This window comes from Sus scrofa, chromosome 9, assembly GCF_054392235.1.
Source record: "Sus scrofa isolate SSC_HxYL_T2T_F1_AM1 chromosome 9, Sscrofa_HxYL_maternal_Yorkshire_Landrace_v2.0, whole genome shotgun sequence".
Classification (NCBI taxonomy): domain Eukaryota; kingdom Metazoa; phylum Chordata; class Mammalia; order Artiodactyla; family Suidae; genus Sus; species Sus scrofa.
The window spans coordinates 7,174,596-7,199,675 of NC_139391.1; the positions used below are offsets into that span (position 1 = coordinate 7,174,596).

Here is a 25,080-nt window from a genome sequence, read left to right on the forward strand (position 1 = left end):
CGGAGCTGTAGCCACCGGCCTACGCCAGAGCCACAGCAACGCGGGATCCGAGCCGCGTCTGCAACCTACACCACAGCTCAAGGCAACGCCGGATCCTTAACCCACTGAGCAAGGGCAGGGACCGAACCCGAAACCTCATGGTTCCTAGTCGGATTCGTTAACCACTGCGCCACGACCGGAACTCCACCAGCTCCTATTTGGACCCTTTGCCTGGGAACTTTCATATGCGGAGTGTGTGGCCCTAAAAAACAAACAAAACATTAAGCCTGTCTCGACCCACTCAAACCATAGACAAGTGCGGCCACCAGGGGGCGTGATGAGCACCCAGTGCATCGTCAGACTGGCCTGGGCTTGTTTCCCTTACTTTGGGAAAAAGTGGGTCATCAACATGATTAAAGGGGAAAATACCTTTAAAGAGACTAAAACTAAGAAACTGAAGTGCATGGTCAGTAGTCTGTGTACACACTGTCACTTACTGGTCATACGCTCCAGATAATTAACCAAGGGACCCGTTACTTTGGAGAAAAGAGAACTCTGGAGAGGAGAGGGAGGAGCTTGGGGGTTCCCAACAGGAGAATTCAAATGAAGACTACGCTGAATCTCCGTCTTCAGTAAAATGTAAGCTGGGCGGGGTGTCTTATGTGAAAGCAGCAAAAGGAAGCCCCGTCATTCCCAGACCTGGGAGGAGCAGGGCTGTGGCTGTGGACCAGCCACTTGGCAGAGGGATCAAGGCCTCCTTGTATTTATTCCACAGAGTAGTAGAATTCTTTGAATCTTATTAGGAGTTTTAGTACTGAAGCATTTCTTAAAACCTTTGTGACCCAGTTTTTGGCCTGGTGTAAATTTACATATCAGCCGGCCGGATCTGCATATTTATTTTGTTAAATCAGCAGGAACCTTGAAGCTATTAAACCATCGATTTTTCCCATTTCCAGTCCAAGAACACTTTGAAGAACGGGCTTAGACTTGAAAATGGGAATCGTAGTTTAAATTTGTCTTAACAACCTAGTTTATTTTCCAAGGTTATTTACACATATTCTGTTTTATTATTTTAAAAATACAAAATTTACCTTTTGCACAAAGGTCTGCATGCTCAGTGGAATAGTTTCATTTTTTTTTTCACTTGCAAGTCATTTTTCCAAGTTGAAAACTATTACAAGATTCATTCTTTTGCAGACTAATTATTTAAATGTATTAACATAAATTACAGAGTGCAACTTACAGCGCAAGCCTCTTTGTTTACATGGTGTTTTGCAATTTGGAAGGTTTTCTTTTATTTTTCTCTCAGCCTAGAGGGCTCTTCATAAAGGGCTAGCACATTTATAGTACTGAAAGTGTGGCTTGAACTTGGGGTTTTTTGGTCTTTTTCGGGCCGCACCTGTGCATTATGGAGGTTCCCAGGCTAGAGGTCAAATCAGAGCTGTAGCCGCTGGCCTACACCACAGCCACAGCAATGTAGGATCTGAGCCACATCTGCGACTACACCATAGCTTAAGGCAACGCTAGATCCTTAACCCCCTGAGTGAGGCCAGGGATCGAACCTGCATCCTCATGGATGCTAGTCGGGTTCATTAACTGCTGAGTCATGATGGGAACTCCTGGCTTGAAGTTCTTAATCCTCCACCCCCACCCAGGGAGACACTGAATCCTTTCATATAAACCTACAACTTACATAGAGATCTCCTGAAACCCCTGAAGTACAAATAGGAAATCCAATGAGATTGAGAGACATTACAGAAGTGTTTTCTACAAATAGAGGTCTAATTAATTAACTCATTCCTGCGTTATCTGTGGTTTCCCCAGACCAATCCTCTGGAAACCAGCCGGCTGAAATACCTATTGGGGTTCCCCACTCCCAACCCCTCAATTCATACCACTTGAAACACAACAGAGCTGGGCTTTTACAAGGGATGCCAACCTCTCACTCAAACAACAGAAGAAGTTATTAAATTATTGAACAATCTAAAGATTAAGCAGCAGCATTCTTCTCCCCCCAGGGAGAAGAAACAGCACATAAATTCAGAAAAATACACAGCTGTCCCAGCTTCCCTGAACCACCACTTACCTTTTTATCCTCCAGGGGGCAGTAGTTCCCTGTTGCTGGGAGAAAACAACCTCCGATCCAGAGTTTTGCCTCTTGGAGCCTCCAGGGAAAATTCACTTAGCTGGGCCTTAATTTGAACAGGGAAAAAAAAAAAAAAAAATCACTCCAGCTTCAGAACATAAAATTCTAACCTAGAAACTAGAAATATTCATTCCGGGAGACAGAAGCCCCAAAGCTCTTCCACCTGCTCTTAACTGCAGGCAGGCTCACAGGTAAGATTCCACCTGTATTCCTGGGATTCATACCCATGAACATCTGGCAGAAGCCACAAGACAATAATTCACAACAACCAGAAACAGAAACTGCACTTTTTCACTTGCCAATGCTCTGGAGATGGCCTCAGCCAGCCGCAACTGGATGTCCTTGTTTTGAACTGGTTAGAAACAGGTCTCAGAGACAGGCAGGTACCCCCAGAGACCCAAACAGGTTGCCAGAGCCTGGGATCCCTCTGAAAACAGAGCCTGAGAAAGCACTTGCCTGGAGAGCAAGATCTGAGGGTGCAGGAGTGAGGAACCGGTAGGGCAACCAGTTGGCTGGGGACAGAGGGGGTCCTCGAGATGCAAGACTTTCATTTGCTGAAGTCGGGAGAGACCCAGGCAAACTGGGACAAGGAGTGATAGCCGCAGAGGCGGGAGACCAGCACGAAGCGGAGCTGAGCAGTTGGTTTGAGCCCAGGGGACCTTCTAAGGTACGTCTTGGAACTGGGGAGCATTGGTCCCCCAGTTCTCACCCCCCACCAGTTAAGCGCTGCCCCTCGGAGCATCCATTCCACCCACATTCGGGGCTCATATGCACGAGGCCCGTGGGTTCCCGCAGGCATTTCCCCCTGTGGCTTCAAAGAAGCCCCGGGCAGAAAGTGAGAGAAACACCATGCAGCAGAGCCCCAGCATGAGGGGGCTACACCCACCCAGATCTGGTTGCAGCAGCAGTTTGGCTGGAGTTGGAATTGGACTTGACAGGGTGGGAGGCGGGGCACCAGCGTCTAATACGTGAAGATTAATTTCGCCTCCCTTTGGTTGGCTCATATCTGAACTCTGCGTGGGGTCACCAACCCCTGCTCCTAGCTTCTCATTAATTTATTGTTTATTACGTTAAATGAGATACAACGTGCAGACTCTTGTTTACATAAGTTCTGCAGGAGTTCCTGCTGTGGCTCAGCGGTAACGAACCTAACTAGTATCCACGAGGTTGCAGGTTCGATCCCTGACCTTCATCAGTGGGTTAAGGATCTGGCGTTTCGACCCCTAGCCTGGGAACTTCCATGTGCCACAGGTGCGGCCCGGAAAAGCAGGAAAAAAAAGAAAAAAAGTTCTGCAGCGTGGTTTTATTTTACTTCCTGTATGTGGAGGAAGATGCCATGCCAGGGAGCCCCTTCTGGTGAAAAAAGAGACAGTTCACAGGTGTTTGTAACCCTCCCCAAAACAGAGATATCAATGCAAAGGTCACGACCAGTCATTAAGACCACCAATGGAATCACAGACTTTCTAGAGGTTAAGTTGTACTTATGAGACAGGGCGACAGTCTCTGAAGCCTAGACGTCTTGCCAGTTTTTTCTGAACTCATATTTACAAGGTTCATTTATATATAGTCTCAAATTTCTGTAGATCTTTTCAAGCCTTGATTACAGAAAATTTTCAGAATCCCCTTGTACTATCAATAACCATCAACTTTTGGCTCTTCTTCTTCCATCTCCCTCCCTTAAGAATGCATGAAGGAGCAAGCAACAGAAAAACGAATTATATGATCTTTACAAATAAAGGCACTCTTTGGAGTTCCTGTCGTGGCGCAGCAGAAATGAACCCAACTAGGAACCATGAGGTTGCGGGTTCAATCCCTGGCCTTGCTCAGTGGGTTAAGGATCCAGCGTTGCCGTGAGCTGTGGTGCAGGTCACAGACATGGCTCAGATCTGGCGGTGCTGTGGCTGTGGTGCAGGCTGGTAGCTGTAGCTCTGATTGGACCCCTAGCCTGGGAACCTCCATATGCTGCAGGTGTGGCCCTAAAAAGCAAAAAAATAAAAAGAAAGGCACTCTTTGTCTCAGATAACATAAAGTCTAGAGATAGGCAGTCCAGGCTGGTGTGCATCTGAATGACATCCTTGAAAATTCGGCTCCCTCTCTTGTTTTGGTCAAGCCACCCTGAACCAGAACCGGGTGCATGAGTCACGATAAAGGGGCCTCTGCCCCTTTCCTCTCCATGCCCTTCTCTCCGCTTCCAATGTCCTCTCTCCCTTGACCGCCTCGGTTCCTCCTTTATTCAACAAACACGCATTCAGTACTGGCTGCCGGTCCCCAGGCTAGGTCCTGGGGCTCTAAAGTGAATAAAAAGTAATATTTGGTCTTGAACAAGCCCTAATCACATCTAGAGGAGAAAGCCAATACATAATATCTAAACTCGCTAAATGCAAAGTCACACAAACACACTATTTAAAGATACAGAAGGAAACTCTCAAAGCTCTAAAACCAGAAACAGTTCAAAGGGGGCTGCCTCTGGAGGCCAGGCTGCGACAGGAAGATGAAGAGCGGGGATTGCTGATGCCATTATAAGCCCTTCTGGGCGGCTGGGCGGCCTTTTTTTTTTTTTTTTTGGTAACTGTGTGCTTCTATAACTTTGACAAAATATAAAAAGCAATTCTGAAAAATAATGCTGCAGCAAACATCTTTGTGCATAAAGAATGGCTGCCACTTTTGGTTATGTTTTCATGATGTATTCTTAGAATTTCTGTGGTGGAGACGGCAGATACGAATCTGTTTCCAGAAAGGAGGAAAGATTGTGGAGCTTAAAGGGAGTGACATATGAGAGCGCCCAAGCACGTCGCGGGCACTCAGGACACATTGGTTAGAAACAAATAACTCACCCAGCCTTTTGCCCGGATTCCAGCCCTTCCCCACAGCTGCCAAGTGCAGCTTTCTTGCTGATACTCCTCTGGGTCCTTCGCTAAGACAAACAGTATGACAGGGAGTAATCCTGTGCCAGCGTCCATTCGGGTTTTTGCCGGTGGGTATTTGGGACCGGTTCCTGGAAGTGGGTGAGTGCACATGGCATGTTGCTGGGTGTTGCTGGGTATTGCCGGGTCCCCTCCAGAGGGGTCGTACCATTTAGCACTCCCCCGCCCGTAATGGGGGAATATGCCTTTTCCTTGCAGCCTCATCAAGAGAAACTGTTGTCCGACCGCGGGGTTTATACCATGTGATGGGTGAGACATGGTCTCGGTGTGAATTTACAATTCCAACAGCTATTTGCCATTTCTCCCCACCACGGCCCATTCTAAATTTCCCTCGCCCTCAGGCTGCTTGCCAAGGGGACGGCCCAGACCCTTGTCCCTGAAGGATCTGAGCCTTTGGTGGCCTTGCCTTTGTCAGGCCAGGGATGCCTCGGTGGCCCCGGCGGTGGCACAGACGTACCACGACGCGACCTAGGGAATGTGACCTCCAGACACTCCCCTCTCCGTCCCACTGAATGCCAGCAGCCCTGCGTCTTTGTGACAATCAGGGTCGCCACCATCGCAAGTTGACTTCTGCCTTCTGAACCTCTGGTATGGAACCCAAAAGTGACCGGCGGCAGTTATAGGTTTGGGTTCTGTGGGACCCTCCTGTGTCTCTTGGTGAAGAGCTCACCCCTCCCGGAGTTCCCATGGTGGCGCAGTGGTTAACGAGTCTGACTGGGAACCATGAGATTGCGGTTCGATCCCTGGCCTTGCTCAGTGGGTTGAGGATCCGGCGTTGCGTGGGCTGTGGTGTCGCAGACGTGGCTCGGATCCCACATTGCTCTGACTGTGGTGTAGGCTGGCAGCTACAGCTCTGATGAGACCCCTAGCCTGGGAACCTCCATATGCTGCGGGTGTGGCCCTAGAAAAGGAAAAAAAAAAAAAAAAAGAGCTCGCCCCCTCCCTGGGAGCCAGGGCTTCTTTCCAGCAGGGCCTAAAGTGGTAGGAATGGGATTCGAGCAGCGTCTGCGACCTAGACCACAGCTCACAGCAACGCCAGATCCTTAACCCACTGATCGAGGCCAGGGATGGAACCCGCAACCTCATGGCTCATAGTCGGATTCGTTTTCGCTGCACCATGACGGGAACTCCAGTGATAAATGCACTGGCATAGTATCCTCAGTGTGACACATTCTGCTTCCAAAATCCAAAGGACCCATCCAACATGTATCTCTTGCTTCGCAGGGAGGAGCAGAAGGTATGATAACTCGTTCTTGACCTCAGAACGGATGTCCCAGCATGTCTCAGACCCAGACCCCCTAAAACCTTCGCCTATGTAGCAGGCGCCTAAATCCTTGAAGAGTTTATCTCCCCATGCCCTGGCATGTCTGGGTCTTATTAGGACCATATTTCTGTTTACCAGGTCCGAGCAGCATGATGTCATCAATACAGGAGACCCGTGCAGTGTTCTGCAGAAAGTCAACGTGACTGTGGTCGTGCAGGCGACACTGTGACAGGGAGCAGGAGAATTATCACCATCTTGGGGCATGACCGTGAATGGCTACTCTTCCCATATACCTCGAAAGCCTCTGGGTTCTCCTCACTAATGCGGCTTGAGAAGAACACACGGACAGATCCAGCATGACCTAGCATCACGCAAACGGCTTTTGCAGACACGAATCCAGATGGATTAAAAGGAGGATATAATTGGAGTTATCACCCCTCTAGCTTTAAGTCTTTACGGAGAGATTAATTTCTAAGCCCGAATTAATTGCGCATCTACAGATTCAGAAACTAAAAGCATGGTTCTAGTTTTAGCTACTCAATGTGGGGCATGGTTGTCACGTAGAAAAAGCTGCATTGGACATGCAGGCTGGAAATATAGAGGAGAAAACTTGGAGTTCCCATTGTGGCGCAGTGGTTAATGAATCCAACTAGGAACCATGAGGTTGCGGGTTCGATCCCTGGCCTTGCTCAGTGGGTTGACGATCCCGTGTTGCCGTGAGCTGTGGTGTAGGCTGGCAGCTACAGCTCCCATTTGACCCCTAGCCGGGGAACCTCCATATGCCATGGGTGCAGCCCCAGAAAAGACAAAAAGACCAAGAAGAAAAGAAAACTGAACAGGGCGTGCAGATTTCGGAGTCGGAAGATGGCAGCTGAAGTCAAGGCAGCGGATGGGGCTGTCCTCAGACATCATGGAGACTAAGCACAGCGCGAGTCTCCCCAAGTCAACAGGACTCGACTCCGGTCAGTAACTCCTGTCTCAGAAAACGGCACCACCATCTCTCTCCAGGCACCCAAGCGGGACACATCACGCCTTTCGGGACCTGCCCCCGCAATCGCACCCAATACGCCCGCAAAACAGAGTTCCTGGTGCTCCTGACAGGTGCTATGCCCTCTTCCCAACACCACGCCTTTGCCCGTGTACGTTCTTCTACCCTGAACTCCCCCTGCAGCCCCTTCCTCACATATTTACCTGCCACTTCAAGCTCATGTGTCACCACTTCCGGGCAGCCTTCCCTGACCCCCCTAACCCGAAATTGGGCTCTCCTCATCCCGCAGCATGGGGCACACATCCCTGTCGGGATTGTTTATCTCCGCCGTGACGTCACATCCTCCCCACGTGCTCTGTGGCCACGAAGGGCATGGACTGTGACTTGTTTTTCAATGGAAGTACAGTCGGTTTACAATGCTGTGTTTGTTTCAGGTGCACAGCAAAATGGTTCATATATCTATAGGTGTGTGTCTGTATATACATATGTAGATATTCTTTTTCAGATTCCTTTCCTTTATACATTATTACAAAATATCGAGGCGCGGTCCCTGTGCTCTCCAGTGGTCCTTGCTGGTTATCTGCTTTATGTATAGTAGTGTGTATATGTTAATCCCAAGCTCCTCATTTATGTCCCCCCTTTCCCTTTCAGTAACCATACGTTTGTTTTCTATGTCTGTGGATCTATTTCTGTTTTGTATATAAGCTGATTATGTCCTTTTTTTAATATTACATATAAGCAATGTCATATGGTATTTGTCACTGACTCACTTCACTTAGTATGATAATATCTAGGTCTATACACATTGCTGCAAAAGGCATTAGTTCATTCTTTTTCCTGGCTGAGTTATATTCCACTGTATATTTATGCCACATCTTTTTCATCCATTCCTCTCTTGATGGACATTTAGGTTGTTTCCATGTCTTGGCTATTGTAATAGTGCTGCAATGAACACTGGACTGCACGTATCTGTTCGAAGTATGGTTTTCTCTAGATAGATGCCCAGCAGAGAGATCGTAGGATCATATGGTGGCTCTATTCTTAGTTTTTTAAGGAACTTCCATACTGTTCTTGAGAGTGGCTGTTCCAATTGACATTCGTGCCGACAGTGTAGGAGGGTTCCTTTTTTCCCACACCCTCTTCAGCAATTATTATTTGTAGACTTTTTGATGATGGCCGTTCTGACCAGTGTGAGGTGATACCTCAGTGTGGTTTTGATTTGATTTCTCTAATAATTAGCAAGGTGGAGCATCTTCTCCTGTGCCTTTTAGCCGTTGGCATGTCTTCTTTCAAGAAATGGACCGTGTCTTTTATGTTTATGTACTATCAAGAACTTAGATACACACTGCTACATATAAAATAGATAACCAACATGAACCTACCGTATAGCACAGGGAACGATACTATCTTTAAGAGCCTCCAGTGAAAGAGAAAGTTCAAAAAGAATCTATCTATTTATATACATATGTATAACTGAATCACTTTGCTGTGCACCTGAAACTAACCCAAGGCAAATCAATCATATTTAAATAAAAATTTTTTAAATACAATTTTCAAAAAGAACATTAGAGTATTTCTCTGGGAACAAAGACATCTAAGCAGGGTCCTGCTTAGGATGGGGAGATTTCAGAATCTGAGAGAAAACAAGTCTGATTATCTTCTTTCTAGAGAATGCATAGCAATCACTGTCGATGGCTCGTGCAACACTCATCCTCACACACTTCCCTTGTCCCCCTAACTGCAGAGGCTAGAAAACCTAAATTGTTTCCACCTTTATATTTAGTGTGGCCAATATGGGGAAGCAGAAGTCTCCTCGAGCCTTCTGGGAAGGCTTGTGCTTCTCTGATCAAAAGGACACACGAGCTGGCCTCACTGCTATCTCCCTTCTTCCTGCCAGGAACCCAGCTGTGAAGCCTGAAACCTTGTCAGCCACCTTGTACCACGAGGCAACCAGCCAGCACACCAAGGGCGGCAGAGTGAAAAGCAGCCACGAGCCTGAGCCTCTGATGGCATCTGGGAAGCTCTGCCCCAGCCTCCGGCGGCCTGCCTCCAGACCTCTCCTCGTGTGCGATAATGAAGGCATCTGATTGTTCGAGACACGGCTTGTCAGGTGTTCCGGGGCAGGGCAGGAAGCAGTCCTGACCGAGAGAAAACGTACAGAGCGGCAGGAGCTAACTGCCAGAAGAGAGGGCTAAGTCAAGGCCGTGCTGGAACCAGCGTTAAGGACAAACCTATCAATTAGGGAACACAGAGGGTGGCTGTTTTTCAGCTCAGCTCCTGGTTCTGTGGGGGAGACTTGGAAACAAGAGATGGAGCCTCTGTTCTGAAAGCGTTTACAGCCACGTGGGAGGCGGTCTGATGAAATACCACACCGAACAGCAGGCAGCCAAGAGCTGGGTTTTATAAGCTCCAAGGAGGGGAGGCTTAGTGCAGGGGCAGTGGCTCAGACGGGGGTGGTTTTCTGGAGGCTTAGGGGCTTGAGCCTCAAAAGATGAAGGGGGTTTGCTGACTCATCATTAGCCCATCCATGATCTCTGCCTGGAGGCATAAGGATGCTACAGGAGGTGACCTGCCGACAAGGCCCTGGGGCACAGCAGCGGCTCTTTAAGTCTTAATGCCCTTCTGGTTCTCCACGCGAGGTGCTTTAGGGGGATATTTCCTCCCTCTCAGATTCATTTACTTCACGCATATCTATTGAGCCTTTACCGTGGATGAGGAATGGCCTCCGATGCTGTGGACACAGGTGTGGGCAGCGCACACAGTACCTAACCTCAGAGAGCTTCCGCTCCAGGGAGGGAGGCAGGTGGCAAATGAGAGGAAAACCACAAGGCGACCCTGCTTCCCGGAGAGTGTGGCAAGCACCAGAACTCAGGAGGACACCACCGCGGGTACCACATTCCGCCTCTGTGCCCAGGCCACCCCCTGCTGCTGCGGCGGCCATTCCCCCCACCCCCGCGTCTCCAGGCTCATCCACCGGCCCATCTCCCTCTCTGAACGTCCCACGCAGCGTGGCCGAAGCTCCACTTCACACGGCCCCGGCCCTCACCCTTCGCGGCGGCTGCGCCATCGTCCCAGCAACCACCCTCTGCCACGCCGATCTTCTCCTCAAGGTGGCAGCACTGATCCCTCAGCCTAAGGGGCCCCTCCGGGTAGCACTCCCGCACGTCCAGAGCTCAGGGACCACACAGAGGATCACCCCAAACTGGGACACAGTGAGGAGGGACAGGGCCGCTCTTAATAATCACCTCAGAGGACCGGCAAACCAAGGCGTGTGTGGCCTCCTAGCCAGAGCCCAACGCTGAGGTCGGATGCTCCAGACAGCCGCTTCCTCTGTCACCTCGCCGTTTCCCAAACCAGGGAACACCTGGGAGGTATCAATAGGGACAAAAAAAGAAACTACAAATTCCACATCGGACTGATTTTGAGAAACGCTGGGTCAATCCAAGATGACTAGGTATTAGTGAGAACATCACGTCATGTCACCCAAGCCCATCTGACCATGGAATCCCTGTGCGGAGAGCATCGTGTGGAAGTAACACACTTTGAGAAATACTGTCCCAGGTGAATCGTTCCTGGAGTTCGTCTTCTCTCTGTCCTGGTGTTTAGTACTAAGACGTGAACAGCAGGATGGAGACAGGCTCATACCCAGCTCTGCCTCTTTCCAGCTGGGTGCTGTTCTGGCTGCAAGTAACCCATCAGCAGAGATTGTGGTCCATCATTCTGACAGCAACGACGCCTGAGCTAAGAGCTTCTAGCCCAGCAGTGTTTTCTAGGACCCAAATGTTTTCCATTCCTTCACCCTGCTGTCTTCAGCGTGTTGCTTAACTCGTCTCGTGGTGGCAGGATGGCTCCAGCACCTCCGAGCACAGCACACAGAAACAAAGACCTCCCACAAAGAGGGACATGTCCTCCACGTGTGTAGCCTTGACCATTGATTCTTAGCAAACAGTAAGTTTTCCAGATGCCCCATCTCCATCTCCGACACACACACACACACACACACACACACACACACACACACACACACACACACACACACACCCTCACGCCTCTATAGAAGACGTCTCCTCCCCAGGTCTCTGGCTAAGCAGGGTGTCCAACCAACCCAGTCTACCCAGTCCGCCCAGTCCGCCCCGTCTGCCCAGAACTGATGTTTCCTGGGATCCGGCACTAACAGCACTAAAACCAGGACATTCCTGGGCAACTTGAATGAGTTCGTGGCTGGATGGGAACAGACCCGAGGACCGCCTGCATCCATCCACGGACAGGGGAACGGATGCACCACGATGAGCTTAGACGCATCAGGACTTAGACGCCGAAACAGGCGAGGGAGCCAGCTTTCCTGAGTGCAGAATGAGGGCCACCTGCACAAACTTCCCGACTCCTCACGGCGAGGAAGAGGGAAAGGCTGCTGGGGCGGCGCTCGGCAGCGGGGCCTCTTCTGGGAAATGAGATGCAGTGGTCATTCGCTCCCGGCGAGGTGGCGGGGAAGACTGGATAGGACAGGTGACCGTGCCTTACACGGAAAACCAACAACAGCATCTTTTTATTAAGCACTTACTGTGTACCAAGCACAGTGCTAAAGCTATTACAGTATTCTCACCACATCCAAACAGCATTCCAGGAGACGGATGCCACAGAGACTCCTGAGACACAAAGAGGCCGGGTGATGTGCCCAAGGTCATACAACGAGAAAGCCGTGGAGCCAGGTCTCAAAGCCAAGTTGAACACTGTGATGCCCATATATTTTTGGGGGGGCGGGGTGTGAGGGGGGTTTAGGGCTGCACCTGGGGCATATGGAAGTTTCCAGACTAGGGGTCAAATCCAAGCTGCAGCGCTTAACCTTCGACCTACACCACAGCTCAAGACAATGTTGGATCCTTAACCCACTGAGCAGGGCCAGGGATTGAACCCCCGTCCCCATGGATACTAGCCGGGTTGGTTTCTGATGAGCCACAACGGGAACCAAACCATGCCTCTCAATCTCTCTGCCCCACTGCCTTGCAGTGTTAATTTCCTTCCCTTTCATCTCCAGCACCCGGCACAGGCCCGGCACACAGCAAGCCCTCATTAAATACTCTTTGAATGAGTAGATGGTAACAGCTGATATCCCTCAATCATAGGGTTTATACAAACTTCTGCCTGAATTTAGAATTTTCTCCCCCAGACTTGGTCCTCTTCCAGGGATCCTTCTCCCAGCAAACAGCACCACCATCTAGCCGTTTGCACAACCAGAGAACTAGGAGTCACCATCCGCCTCGCTTTCTCCCACACATCGTGTCCAGCGCATGCCCAAGGCTGTCTCTCAAATCTTTCTTTCCATCCCCGGTGACCCTGGCCCACGTTCAGATGGCGTTCTCACCTCAACCGCTGCAAGAGCGCCCTCCCTGGTCGGCCCCCAGCCCTGAAGCGGGGTCCCCTCCCCATGCTGCAGCCCGCGGGGGTGGGGTGGGGGGTGTCTCCGGTTCTCACCAGGCCCCCGGCCTCCTGAAACCCCTTAATGTTCATTCCTTTGGGGCTAAAGTCCCAACTCAGACACAGCCTGGCTTCCTCCTGCCTCGTCTCTCACACACCACCCCCTCTCGCCTCGTAGTCTCGCAGCCGCCCCTCCACTGACCTTCCCAAAGTCCCTCCAGCCGCAGGACCTCCCTCCACCTGCGACCTCTCACCTCAGGCCTCAGCCCCGCCTCGCTCTTGTTAAGGCTCCTCCGACGACCACCACGACCAAGTCGGATTCCCCCCCGCAGAGGCTCTTGTAGCAACACCTGCTTTTCCTTCGTGGCCCCGGGGGCTCTTACGCAGATCTACGTCTGCTTCTTTTTTTTTTTTTTTACGTCTGCTTCTGAGTTGGTTCTGTCACCCCTGACTCGGGCCCTTGGATCTTTGAATCCACAGACATTGATTAGAGGCCAGGAATTCACACAAGGCTCTAGTGAGGCTCGTGCTGCAGCAGAGAATGAAAACACAGAGCAGGTGCCCTGCGTGCTCCGAGGACGGTGGGCTGGTCAATTCAATAGCGTGGGGGGGGTGATGGGTGGGTCAGGCAGGAAGGGTGGCTTAGGTGGCCTCCCTGCCCCCTCCCCCCCCGTGGTGCTGTGTGCAGGGACCACACGCAGTGCCCTGCTTTTGCTCTGGGCACCTCCAAAATGGCAGTTTGTTTGTAGGGGGGTTTTTGTATCCGATGGTTCCTCGTTGCCCCGAGGGCAGGCCCTTATAGTGTCTGCCTTCTGCTGCTGGAGGTGACAGGTGTCCAGGAGCAGGCACTCCAGTCAAGGGTCCCGGGCCCCAGCCTGTCTCAGTTTGGTTGTCCATCCGTCTGCAAGCCTGGCGTCTGTTTTTTTGGTCGTCGTCCATCTCTGCCGTCCCTCCACTGCCCAGCCAGGGATGGCAGAGTGTGTTTTCAACAAATGTGTGTTCAATTCATTTCAGGAACTAGTTGATTAATCAATAAATTCACATGCCACCCAGATTACTGTCAACCTCCTCGGGCAGGGCCCCGCCTTAATGCACCACCACAGGCCGCCGGCAGCCAGGGCACCCGTGGGGCTGAGCCTGGGGAAGAGTGTAAGGAACATTCCGAGGGACAGTGACCTCCGGGGGGTGGGGGTGGGCGTGTAACTCCTGTGAGGGGGTGAGGCAAGCAGGACAGGAAAGGGCAAGAGCTGAGGACAGAAGTGGCCTAAGGGGACCCCAGGCTCGGCCGGGTGGGGAAGGAGGGTCTGGAGCATGAATCATGGGTTGTACTGAAGCGATGTCCTCTTTTGAGGCAAGAGGACCCAACTTTTGTGTGTATGTCTCATTTATTTATTTATCTCTCTTTTAAGGGCCGCACTCACAGCATACAGAGATGCCCAGGCTAGGGGTCCAATCGGAGCTACAGCCACCCGGCCTCCACCACAGCCACAACAAGAGGGGATCCAAGCTGTGTCTGCGACCTACACCACAGCTCACAGCAATGCCGGATCCGTAACCCACTGAGTAAGGCCAGGGATCGAACCTGTGTCCTCATGGATGCCAGTCAGATTCGTTTCCGCTGAGCCACGACGGGAACGCCATGTGTGTGTGTCTCAGATGGTCTTCAGTGGCTAAGTGTCCCGCCAAGTGGCCCCAAGACTTCAAGGGGGAAAATGATGGTCGGCCACGTCTCGTCCTCTCTCCACTGCACCCACCCTGTGAGGGGAGGTACCCTGCCCCCTGCCTCACCTGCTGTGCCCTTTCCTAACAAAGCACCACAAACCGGGAGGCTTCGAACAACAGAAATGGATTGTCCAGCTGCAGCTGCGCTGGATCCTGTTAACCCACTGCGCCGCCGAAGTCAGATTCTTAACCCACTGCGCCGCAGCGGGAACTCCACCCGTGATAAGTTTCAATTGGTTCGATGATGATAGAACATGAATTCAGTTCTCTCTCTCGGTCCTTCTTTTATATACCACTTCCTGGTGAGTATCATCTTGCCTCCTAGAACCTGCTGGGGTTTGGGAAGCCGGTTTGTTTTGACTGATGCTCAGAGCCGGTCACGCCAGCGTGATCCCACCGTGGACATGGTTTCCTCTGATGGGAGGCAGACTGCTGGTCACGCCGGCATGGTTTTGCGGAGAAGATGATTTTCTTCCGCCGAATGGGGTAACTCGTGCGTGACCAGGATCACTGCAGAGACACGCCTCAAGATGTGCAGGTTGGCCCCAGCCGCCTCGGAGGACGCAGTCACTCGGAGCGGACTCAGAGAGCCTAACATTTCATTTAAGCAGTCCGTAAATTCTGCTGTGTGCCTACTCTGTCTTAGGCTCTGTGTTGGGCACCATACGCTCCCCTCAAGGAGCTCACATTTTATGGGGGAAGAAAAACCATTGCAACCAATGGGCTCAGGGCTTCAAGGGAACCGTCGGTTGCCGAGGAGGAGGGGGGCAGGGGAGGGAAGGCTGGGGAGTTTGGGATTCACAGAGGCACGGCAGAAATGACAAGGGCCTACTGTGGCTCCAATTCCACCCCTAGCCTGGGAACTGCCATATGCTGAAGGTGTGGCCCTCAAAAGCAGAAAGTAAACAAACAAAGCGCTAAAATACCACTAACCTAGACTTCAGTAGCTGCAAAAGCATCCTTCAAGGATAAAGGGAAAACAAAGATATTCTCAAACTAATAAAGCCAGAAGAATTCGCCATCAGCACATCTGCACAAAAGGGAATGTGCCAAGAGTGTTTTCAGGCGGAAAGGATGGTTCCAGATGGAAGCCAGAAGATAACACATCAACAACAGAGGCAGATAAATAAAGATATGGAGGAGGTCTCGTCGTGGCGCAGCGGAAAGGAACCCAACTAGGAACCATGAGGTTGCGGGTTCGATCCCTGCCCTTGCTCAGTGGGTTAAGGATCCGGCGTTGCCGTGAGCTGTGGTGTAGGTCAAAGACGCGGCTCAGATCCGCGTGGCTGTGGCTCTGGTGGTAGGCTGGCAGCTGTAGCTCCAATGGGACCCCTAGCCTGGGAACCTCCATATGCCGTGGGAGTGGCCCTAACAAGCAAAATAAATAAATAAATAAATTCCCATAATGGACCACACAAGATATATGCATACAGAATAACCGTCGTGAGGTCGTGATTTCTCGCAGCCAAAACATTACTACCCAGCTGTCTGTCAACATTCCCCCGTGGTGACCACGCTGCAACGACAGCTAATAACACAGACTTACATGCCTGTCAAAGATGGACTAATAAAGACTAGATTTTAGGAGTTCCCATCGTGGCGCAGTGGTTAACGAATCCGACTAGGAACCATGAGGTTGCAGGTTCCATCCCTGGCCTCGCTCAGTGGGTTAAGGATCCGGCGTTGCCGTGAGCTGTGGTGCAGGTTGCAGATGTGCCTCGGATCTGGCATTGCTGTGGCTGTGGTGTAGGCCAGTGGCTACAGCTTCGATTAGACCCCCAGACTGGGAACCTCCATATGCCGCAGGTGCGGCTCTAAAAGATAAAAAGCCAAAAAAAAAAGAAAGACTAGATTTTACCCTCCTGCCTGAAAGAGCCGCAACAATAAAACTGGACAAAACGGATGACATAAAGGTTTTCGGGGCACTGGGTATGGTGAATGGGATCCTAAGATAGGCAGAAAATATGCAAATCCTACCACGGTCCCTACAGCGGGGCGGGAGAGGGGCAGGGTTTCCCGGCCACCCCACAGGCCGAGTGAACCCAGATGAAGCCTGGAAGTGCCCCTGAATTGAGGAGCTGGGTCTGGGAGTCTGAACAGGCCAGCTGGCGAGCGCGCACAGGGCAGAGGGCTAGAGATGAAAGAGCTGCAGAGAGAGAGGAGTGTGGGGCTTTGCAGAGGGTCCCCCTCATTGTTCAGCTGCATCTTGATCAACACGTGCTTTGGAGTCCCGACTCTGCCACTTCCTAGCAGTCAGCGTGGCTGTTCCAAGCACCTGCCCTGTGCCAGATTCTGAAGGCGGACGTGCGAAACGGGAGCTGAGGCAGATCTGCTCCTGCCCTTCCGGGGCTCTGGGTGCACGTGAGGAGAGATGCTGCCTGCACCCAGCAGGCACAACCACCCAGGATGTCTAAGCTGAGAGCCAGAGGAACGGTTCAGGGCGGATGTGAAGAGAAAAGAGGGTGGCTGTTCTAACCTGCACGGGCCCCTCCCCACCCTTGACCCTAGCACGGCGTGGATGTGGAGGGGCAGTGGTGTGGGAGACACAGACCGGCTCCCCAGGTCTAGGGGGCAGTGTGAGTCCTAGGTGGGGCCTGAGGAAGCAAAGCCTGCCCCCCCCACCCCCGAGGAAGTGGGGAGACCCTGGACCAGGACCTGGGAGGTGCTCCCCATCCCTGCTCCGCCGCTGGATGGTTGTGTGGGCTTAGAGGTCTCTGCCCTCTCCCGGTCCCAGTTTCCTCATCTGACCGGGCTGGGCCGGTGTGCCCCAAGCTCCTTTCACTCAGGGAGGTTCCCACCAGCTGAGCTTCTGGGTCTCAGCGTCTCTTGCCCACCAAGGGGACAATGATCCCTGCCTATCCTTGGGAGAGCCTCCCAATCAACAGGTCATTCTTTCCCTCCAGCTGCTGCCCAAAGGCGTGGAGAAGCCCCCGAGGTGATGCAGAGATGGGGGACCCGCCATGATCCATTGTCCAAGGTCCCAGGTGACGAGGCAAGTGCCCTCTGCCAACCCAGCAGCTCACTTTTAACTCCGCCAACTCCCACCACCCTGTGCCCCAGCCTATTTTTGTTAGTTCCTAGAATTCCATGCTTCCTGGTCGGTCCTATGGTTTCTCCAGGGGCGATTTAGGGATGGAGCGGCGGCCATCTTGTCAGGAAGTTGCAACCCTCCAAGCCCCCCTCCTCTCACCCACCCCACCAAGCACCCCCAAACCCCTTCTCTCACCCACCCCACCAAGGACCCTCAACCCCCCTCCTCTCACCCACCCCACCAATATTCAAACTTGATAGTGTCCTTGCATCCTGGAGGCACCCATCCTGATGTGCCCCCAGAGAACAATCCGGCTGTCTTCTATAAGCGGATTTACCCACAAAACTTCGCGGAACTCGGCAGCCTTCCCTCACCTCCTGCACCTTGAAGGCCTCCAGAGAACGCATCACCCGGGCTTACGGACAGCAAAAGAGTCCAGTGAGGAATCCCAGTGCTCAGCCTGCCAGGAGAAAGGGGAGCCTTGGAGGCGCTGCCCAGAGAGTGGGGGTTCCGGGGCTCCACCAGAACCCTTCCCTTGTTTGTGTTTTGGGAGAGAGGACTCAGCAGTGCAAATTCCTGCCGGGTAGGAAGCCTCCCGGACATCCTCCCTCCTCCCCCTCTCCCGAGGCCCACCTCAACCCCAACTCTCCCTCTTCTCCGCAGGTGCCAGTCCAGAGTCTGGCCAGGCTGCCCGGCTCCCCAGAGGGCCCAACTTGTTCTGCTCAGAACAGGCCTAACCCTTCTCCTCCCTGCACCCCTGGCCGCAGCTCAGGCTGTGACCAGCATCTCGGGCCATCCCCTCTCACACGCACCCCCCAGGGCGCTGGGCCACCTCACGCCATCCTCTGGCCTCCCCTTCCCACCCGCAGGTCCCGCGCACACACGCACCCCTGTCTCAAGCAGACTGAGCCCTGAGAGGCTGAGCCCCGAGGGCGCGCTGAGGCCTTGGGCACCACCCCCACGCCTCCCACCACCCGGCCCGCCCTGCCTGGGTCTGCAAAGCCCTCTCCTCCGGCCCAGTCCCCGCCGTCCAAAGGGCCAGGGCCCCTGAGCCCCAGCCTCCTCCTGAGGCCCCTTCATGCTCCCGCCTTCCTGCTCTGCCTCTCACGGCGCAGGACCAAGCCTTCCAGGCTCCCTCTCGCTGCTTCAGGTCAGGAGGGGTGCTGCCCACACCCCCGGGGGCCACGGGGTTTCCCTCGGGTAGAGGTGATGGACCCCAGTCCTGTTCGGGGAGCAGCGAAAGCGGCCAGAGGCTCGCGGGAAGCATTTCCCATCTTCCCTGTGGAGTCTGCAGACATTCGGTGTAGACTGTACAGTCTACATCGAGAGCGTGTCCGTGTGTAAAAGAGAATGAGCATGTGAGTCCGGGTGTGCGTGTGCCTGCGTGAGAAGGCACCTACGTGTGCAAGGATGAGACCCGTGTGCGCGTGGACAGGTGGCAGGCTACCCCGCCCTCCCACGTGCCCCCCCCAGGCCGCGGGGGAGGCGAGGCCAGCGGGGGTTCGGGGCGCCACCTGGTGGCTGTGAGCTGCACTACAGGCCACCGTCCCCTTGGCCGCCTTCCTCACGCCCCACCCGCCCCGGCCACCCGGGGGCGCAGAGTGGACCCCAGACCCTCTCTGGGGCCCCCACCCACTTGCTCACCACCCCTATCCTCCACGACAGTCCTCCGGAGGCAGACGGGGACCCCGCCCTCCTGAATCTCCTTCGTCTGTCCCTGAGAAAGAGCCCTTGGAGAGGAGGCAGGAGCTCACGGCGCCCTCGGCCGATTCCTTAACCTCCTGAACCTCAAGCTTCTCGGCTACAGAAGGAGATAATAGTATCTAGGCACAGAATCAAGGTGAGGTTTCCTGTAAAAGGAAACCATTCAGCTGGGAGGGCACGGCAGCAACCAGAAGCCCGGGGCCAAGCCTTGCCTTCTCTGAACGGGGGAGGGCTGCCCGCAGGCTCAGCGCAGGGCAAGGCCCTCCTCCCATCTGTCCTCCCACTCCCACTCCCGTCCCCTCCCTGGCACTCCCAAGCAGCGGCCCTGCCCATCTCCCCATGGAGCTCACCTCACCTGGCAGCAGGGGTTCCACCCTTCACCTGGCAGCAGGTGAGAGGGGCGTTGAGCTGCGGGGCGGAGTTTTCCCGGGCCCTTGCGGGTCCTCTCACCGCCCCCGCCCCCGCTCCCATCCCATTGGTCAGAAGCTCTGTCAATCCGACGCGTCTTGCACGCCTGCTCCCTCGCCCCGCCCAGGGCACGGAGCCTCCGCCCCGGGACGACCCCCGCCCACCCTCTCCCGCGGTTCTGGCTCTGCCCACCCCCTGGAGCTTTCTCAAGAGCACATGAAGCCAGTCTCCGCCCAAAACCTTTCCCGGCACCCCTGTGCCCCCACAAAGTCAAGCCGAACTCCACAGCCGGGTATTCCTGGCGCCCCCTGATCCGGCCTTAGCTCGCCCTCCACCCCCGGTTCCACTCCCGTTCTCCGTGCCTTTGCTGGGCCGTTCCTTCCAGGACGGCCTGTCCCCCTCCGCCCGCAGGACGACACCACCTGCTCATCTTCCAGCCCGCGCTGTGGTTCTTCTCAGGCCCCACACCTGGGGCCAAAGGTGGGGTGGCCTGTGCCTGAGTTTGGATCTGTCCCTCTACCAGGGTCTTAGACCCTCCAGACCAGGGACAGGGATGAATTTAGCTCTGGGCCCCAGCACAGGGCCCCACCTGCATGAAGAAATATTTGTGAGTTGCTGAATTTGGTGGCAGAGGGATGTGTCACAGCATGGGCCTCGAACGGGAATAAGCATCCTCTGGGGAGAGCTGGGCTGGGGACAGCAGAGGTAGGGGAGGGAGACTAAGGCCCAGGTGTGGGTACCCAGGTTGTGCTTCCACTTTGCCCAAAGGCTTGTGGGAGAGGAACACACACACACACTCACATACACACACTCCCTAAAGGAGCCGCTGTGTCAGCGCACAGCCCTCACATGTCAGCCTTGGGGCTGACTCACCGCCACCTGGGGCCCACTGATCAGCCTGGGTCCTGTGCTGTGAGGGGACAAACAGACCAGGGGAGCCCAAAGCAAGGGCTGGGCAGGGGAAGGGCCTGGACCCCATGGCCCCGGGGGAGGCCAGAAGCCCTGGGACCATTCAGCCCCAAGGAACAGAATCCGAACTAGGACAACCTGCCAGGCAGGAGCAGCAGACAGAGACTGTGATTCCAAAGGCAAGGCTGGGGCCCCAGGGCCACAGTGGGTGGTCACAGCATGGCCCTGGCCATCTCTTCCCAGGCTTCCCTCCCCTAGAAAGGAGAGTCCAGTGCTTGGCCCCAACCTTTACTGATCTGGGGGAGGTGAACCAGGAGGGGATGGGAGGGGGAAGGCCACTGGGGGCTGGGAGCTGGAGACTGTGCCAGTCAGGGCCTCCTCGTGGTCCCCACTCTGCAGTCTGCCCCCTCTGTCTGCAGAAGCTGACCCTCTCACAGCCAGGAGAGCAGGGAACTAACCCCACAGATACAACCCTGGACCATATCTGATGCAGAGTCAGACTCAGGGATACCCCCGTGGCTCGAGTGACAGGGACACAGGCAGGTACCTGTGTGAATAGGAAGGGGTTCAGAGGCCCAGACTTTGGCTCATGATTAGGGTAAACCGGCAGACAGGGGGTCTGGGAGGAGCACCAGGCCACCTCCTCCAGGCAGCCTCCTTGATTGCTTCAGCCCCTCGCTGAAGCAATTCTTCCTTTGTAGTTCACACTCGCTGCCCCATGCTCAGGTCTCTGCATCTGCCATCCACACCTAAGTCCCCACTATCTGGCACAGGACTGGACCAAGGGTACCCCAACAGGTCTAGGCTTCCCCCCAAAGAGGGCTAAGCAGCAGAGGTGGGAGCTCCAGTGGCCAGGGAGTTCTAAAAGGCATTGCCGCTCCCCATGCTGTGCCTCCCCCCTCAACCACTTGCACAAAGTCTGCACACGGCCCCTTGGGGGAGGGTTGGTAGAAAGAAATAGATTTATTCTCATGTACAAAGCGGTCAGCCCACGGGACCATATACAACAGTTGCACAGAGTCCTAGAAAAACGCATCTCTCTAAAGGCAACTCAGAATAGGTAAGGCAGGTGGCCCCCCTCCCCCCACCCACGACACTCCCAGAATAAAACAGAGAAGGGAGAAGCTGGCAGCTGGGGTGACCCCAGAGGCCTGGCACTGTGGGGTCTCCCAAGCCCCGGAGCACGGGCGGACATGGCCTTGAAGAGGAGAGAGGCCAGGTGCCCCTCTGGCTGCAGGGGTAGAGGAGGGGCTCTGGCCAAGGGGTACACTCAGGGAGCCACCCAGAGACTCAGCGTCCTCAGCTCTCTGCCCCAGGGTGCCAGGGACACTCCATGGCCTCTCCTGGGACTCCACAGAGCCATGGGGACTTTGATCTAAAATGGATGTAAGGGAAGAGATTGTCTCAGCCTCCTGTGTCACCCGGAGAGAAGAAGGGACTTGCCCAGGGTGGCACAGCCGAGAGGAAGCACTGCTGGCCCACCCCAGGCCCGCGTCCCAGCCCAGGGACCCTGCCTGCCCACTGCGCCTATCCTGCCCTCTTCCTGAGCCCCCTCTCCCTGTGGCGCTGAGCTGCCCCCACCCCTGCCGGCAGCTTCCTCCCGGGGCCCCCGCATCTCCCTGGGTCCCAGTCTCCAGCACAAATACAGCGCAGCCCCCGGGCTACCCACAGGCCCATGGCCACGTCTGGTCCTCCAGCCAAGCTGATGACTGTCTCTTAAGACCCACAAAGAGATCCCACCTCCTTCTATGAAGATCCTGGGGGGCAGGGGGTGCCCCCAGAGGAAAAAGGACACAGATCTGGTGGGGCGGGAATGGAGAAACACCAGGCTGCCTCCGAGAGGGAGTGGCTTGTGGGGGGTGGGGACTTGCCAGGGTGTGGTCAGAGGTGCTCATTGGTCAGCCAGTGCTCTCAGAGGACAAATGACAAAGTCTCGGTGAGGCCGGAAGTCTTGCCTCCATTATACAGATGAGAAAACTGAGGCCTGGAACGTCAGCCCTTGGCCAGGGTCCCACGGGACGTTCTGGTCTGGAATCCAGGACCCGTGGCTCTGGTCGCAGGGTGTGTGGCCAGGCCAGGGGCGGGTTGTGGGAGGAGGCCTGGGCGGGGAGAGGTCCCAGGAGGGGCTCACTCAGCATCAAGGCTGCAACAGCCATTGACGGGGGCCCTGGCGCTGCCCAGCTCGTGCATCTCGTACTCCTCATCCAGGAAGTCCAGCGAGTTGTTGCTTGGGAGGCCGCGGATGGTGAACTTGTGTGACACCTTGGTCCAGTGCTCACGGTTAGAGGCCACACGTTCATACAGCTCTGCCGCCTTGGGGAACAGGTCCTGCAGCAGCCTGGTGGGGGGGGGGGGGGTCAGAGGCAAAAGTCAGACTGTGAGCAGCAGGAAAGATTAGGGCTGGACGACAGGTAGAACTTCCACGAGAGAGGTGAGGCACATCGGACGGGAAGCTCAAGGGCAGCACGACGGTCTCTTGCCATGAGGGACCGAGGATGACGCGAAGGGCCCGTTTAGGGGCAAAGCTGGAGACAGCGGAGTCCAGAGGTGGATCAGCTGGCGCCGGGCCAGGCCAGCCCCGTCCCACCCACCCCACTGTCTCCGGGCGGGGTCCCAGCGGGCCGCGAGCTCACTCACTTGTAGATGGGCATGGCAATGTGCTCCATGAAGCTGATCTGCAGCTCGGGGATGTAGGCCTTCTCACGGTCCATCATCTCCATCGGCCTGTTGCCCATGGCCTTCTCCTGCAGCCATCCAGCCATCAGGCCTGGCCTCCCCTTCCTCCATCCAGTTAACCCAGCGCCTCCCAGCCCAGGCTGGGAGCCTGCCCCTCCCAGCCCCAGACCGGGAGCCTGCCCCCAGCCTGGACCCCCTGAGGCCACTCCCTACCTACCAGGTCTCCCTGGGAGAAGAACTCTTTGTAGATCAGCTCCTGAAAGGCCAACAGTCTCATCACCTCCTGTGAGTGGCATCCAGCCACCCACGCTCCCCCACAGCCCATTCCCAAGGGGGCAAGCTGAGGCCTCACTCAGGGCCTGTCCTCACCGTCCCCCTGCCAGGGTCCTTCTGTCCCTGCCAGAAGGGGAGGAGTGGCTGGATCCTGGCCCACCTTCCACCCGCCACAGACTTGCTGTGTGCATCCGTGCCCCTCCCTCCGTCTCCCCATCTGTCACCCTGATGTGCTCTCGGTATCTGTCCCCCCAGCCGACAGCCGGGCTGAGCTCAGACAGGGAGGGTGTTGGGGCTGCAGGAGCCGCCCTGGGCTGGCAGGTGCAGCGTGCGCCTTCCTAGGGAGGGGCGGCACCCACCGCGATCTTCCGCGTGGTCTTCCAGCCCTTGGTCTGGTCGGAGAGGTCACAGGAGGTCATGAGGAGGCAGAGAAGGAGGCTGTGGTGCTGCTTGTTGGTTCGGTCATAGCCCACTGTCGGGAGAGGAGTGGGTTAGGAGAGGGGCCCAGCCTCCTGGCACCTGCTCTCAGAGGGCAGGGAACTCAGCACCCTGGATGGCAGCCAGGGATGCAGGGCTGCGTCTGCCTGCTGGGTTGAGGCGGGGGGGGGGGGGGGGGTCTGAGATTCCGCCCCAACCCCGAGGCCCGGGCTAAAGGCAGGCACCTTCGGCCATCTTCTGGAGGTCCTTGAAGATGCGGAGGTGATGGGCCAGGTCCGTGGCCAGGATGATGTCCCGCATCAGGTCCAACATGCGCTGATAGTCCTGGGCCGGGGGCAGCGGGGTGTGTGCGGTGTCAGGGCCTCTGGCCAGGCGCCCCGCCCCCTCCCCCAGACTCAGAAGCCCCCACGGCTGGGCTCCGCGCTCCTTCTCCCATCTCAGGCCAGCTCCCAGGTCCCACTGCCCCACCCCCACCCCCGACCCCATCACCTTCCGGGAAAAGTGGTCAAAGATGTTGCAGCCGTGGGTGTTGAGAATGGCGATGGCCTGAGCGAAGTGGTGCCTCTGGGGGGAGAGTGAAGTGGGGCCAGCTGGGGCGGGGGGGGCGCCCCTCACCACTGACCCCAAGGGAGGAGCAGCCCTGGCTGGCCCAGTCCCAATCCCCGAGGTGAGCACAGCAAGCAGAACTGGGGGTGGGGGGACCGTTCCCTTTCTGGGCTCTATTTCAACCCTCTATGAAGCCCTGGGCAAGTCCCTGGCCGGCTCTGGGCCTCAGACTCCTCAGCTGTCACACGGAGGGACATGACAAGCCAAGCTCTGAGGGCCTCTCAAGCTGGAACAATTCTGAAATGATTCCTCCGCGTCCCGGACGTTAATTCATGCAGCCATTTGTGGGCTGACAAGAAAGGACAGCGACGAGGAGAGGGCCAGGCCCCTGTCTCCTGACGCCGAAGGACTGTCACTCAGAGACCAAGCAGGCTTAGCCCAGGGCGCGGAGGGCACAAGCAAGGCCACCACCAGGCAGCCCCGGAGGAAGCCAGCCCTCATCCTGGCGAGTGTGCGAAGCAGGAGCAGTCTCTGGAGGGCAGCGTGAGCCAAGGTGACCTTGGAGTTTAGCTCCCATCCTGTGCCACGCTCTGTGCCAAGTGCAAGGAGCTCAGAGCAGTCTCTGCGTTTGTCTCTCTGCCCATAGGAGCTCCCATC

General features: G+C 55.3%; 2 protein-coding genes across 11 annotated transcripts in view; both read right to left on the minus strand.

Moving 5' to 3' along the window:
• The window catches only part of CLPB (ClpB family mitochondrial disaggregase), a 299,259-nt gene extending 279,618 nt beyond the window's left edge, over positions 1-19,641 (minus strand). Inside the window, exons 1-3 of one of the 2 annotated variants that reach the window (XM_084975058.1) lie at positions 19,529-19,641; positions 17,844-17,929; positions 2,066-2,171 (exon numbers count right to left, since the gene is read on the minus strand). The gene's annotated coding sequence lies outside the window, so the exon portion shown is untranslated. Of the gene's footprint in view, positions 1-2,065; positions 2,172-17,843; positions 17,930-19,523 lie in introns of both variants that reach the window. The other variant, XM_084975060.1, reaches the window with a different exon arrangement.
• A 1,793-nt stretch (positions 19,642-21,434) lies between these two features.
• Positions 21,435-25,080, minus strand: part of PDE2A (phosphodiesterase 2A) — a 91,186-nt gene continuing 87,540 nt past the window's right edge. For all 9 annotated transcript variants that reach the window (XM_084975172.1, XM_003482557.5, XM_013999451.3 and 6 more), the window contains 6 exons: positions 24,367-24,441; positions 24,102-24,201; positions 23,799-23,911; positions 23,384-23,422; positions 23,128-23,234; positions 21,435-22,828 (listed from right to left, as the gene is read on the minus strand). In XM_084975172.1, coding sequence (XP_084831298.1) covers positions 22,618-22,828; positions 23,128-23,234; positions 23,384-23,422; positions 23,799-23,911; positions 24,102-24,201; positions 24,367-24,441 — 645 coding nt within the window. In that variant the 3' untranslated portion in view covers positions 21,435-22,617. The remainder of the gene's footprint in view (positions 22,829-23,127; positions 23,235-23,383; positions 23,423-23,798; positions 23,912-24,101; positions 24,202-24,366; positions 24,442-25,080) is intronic.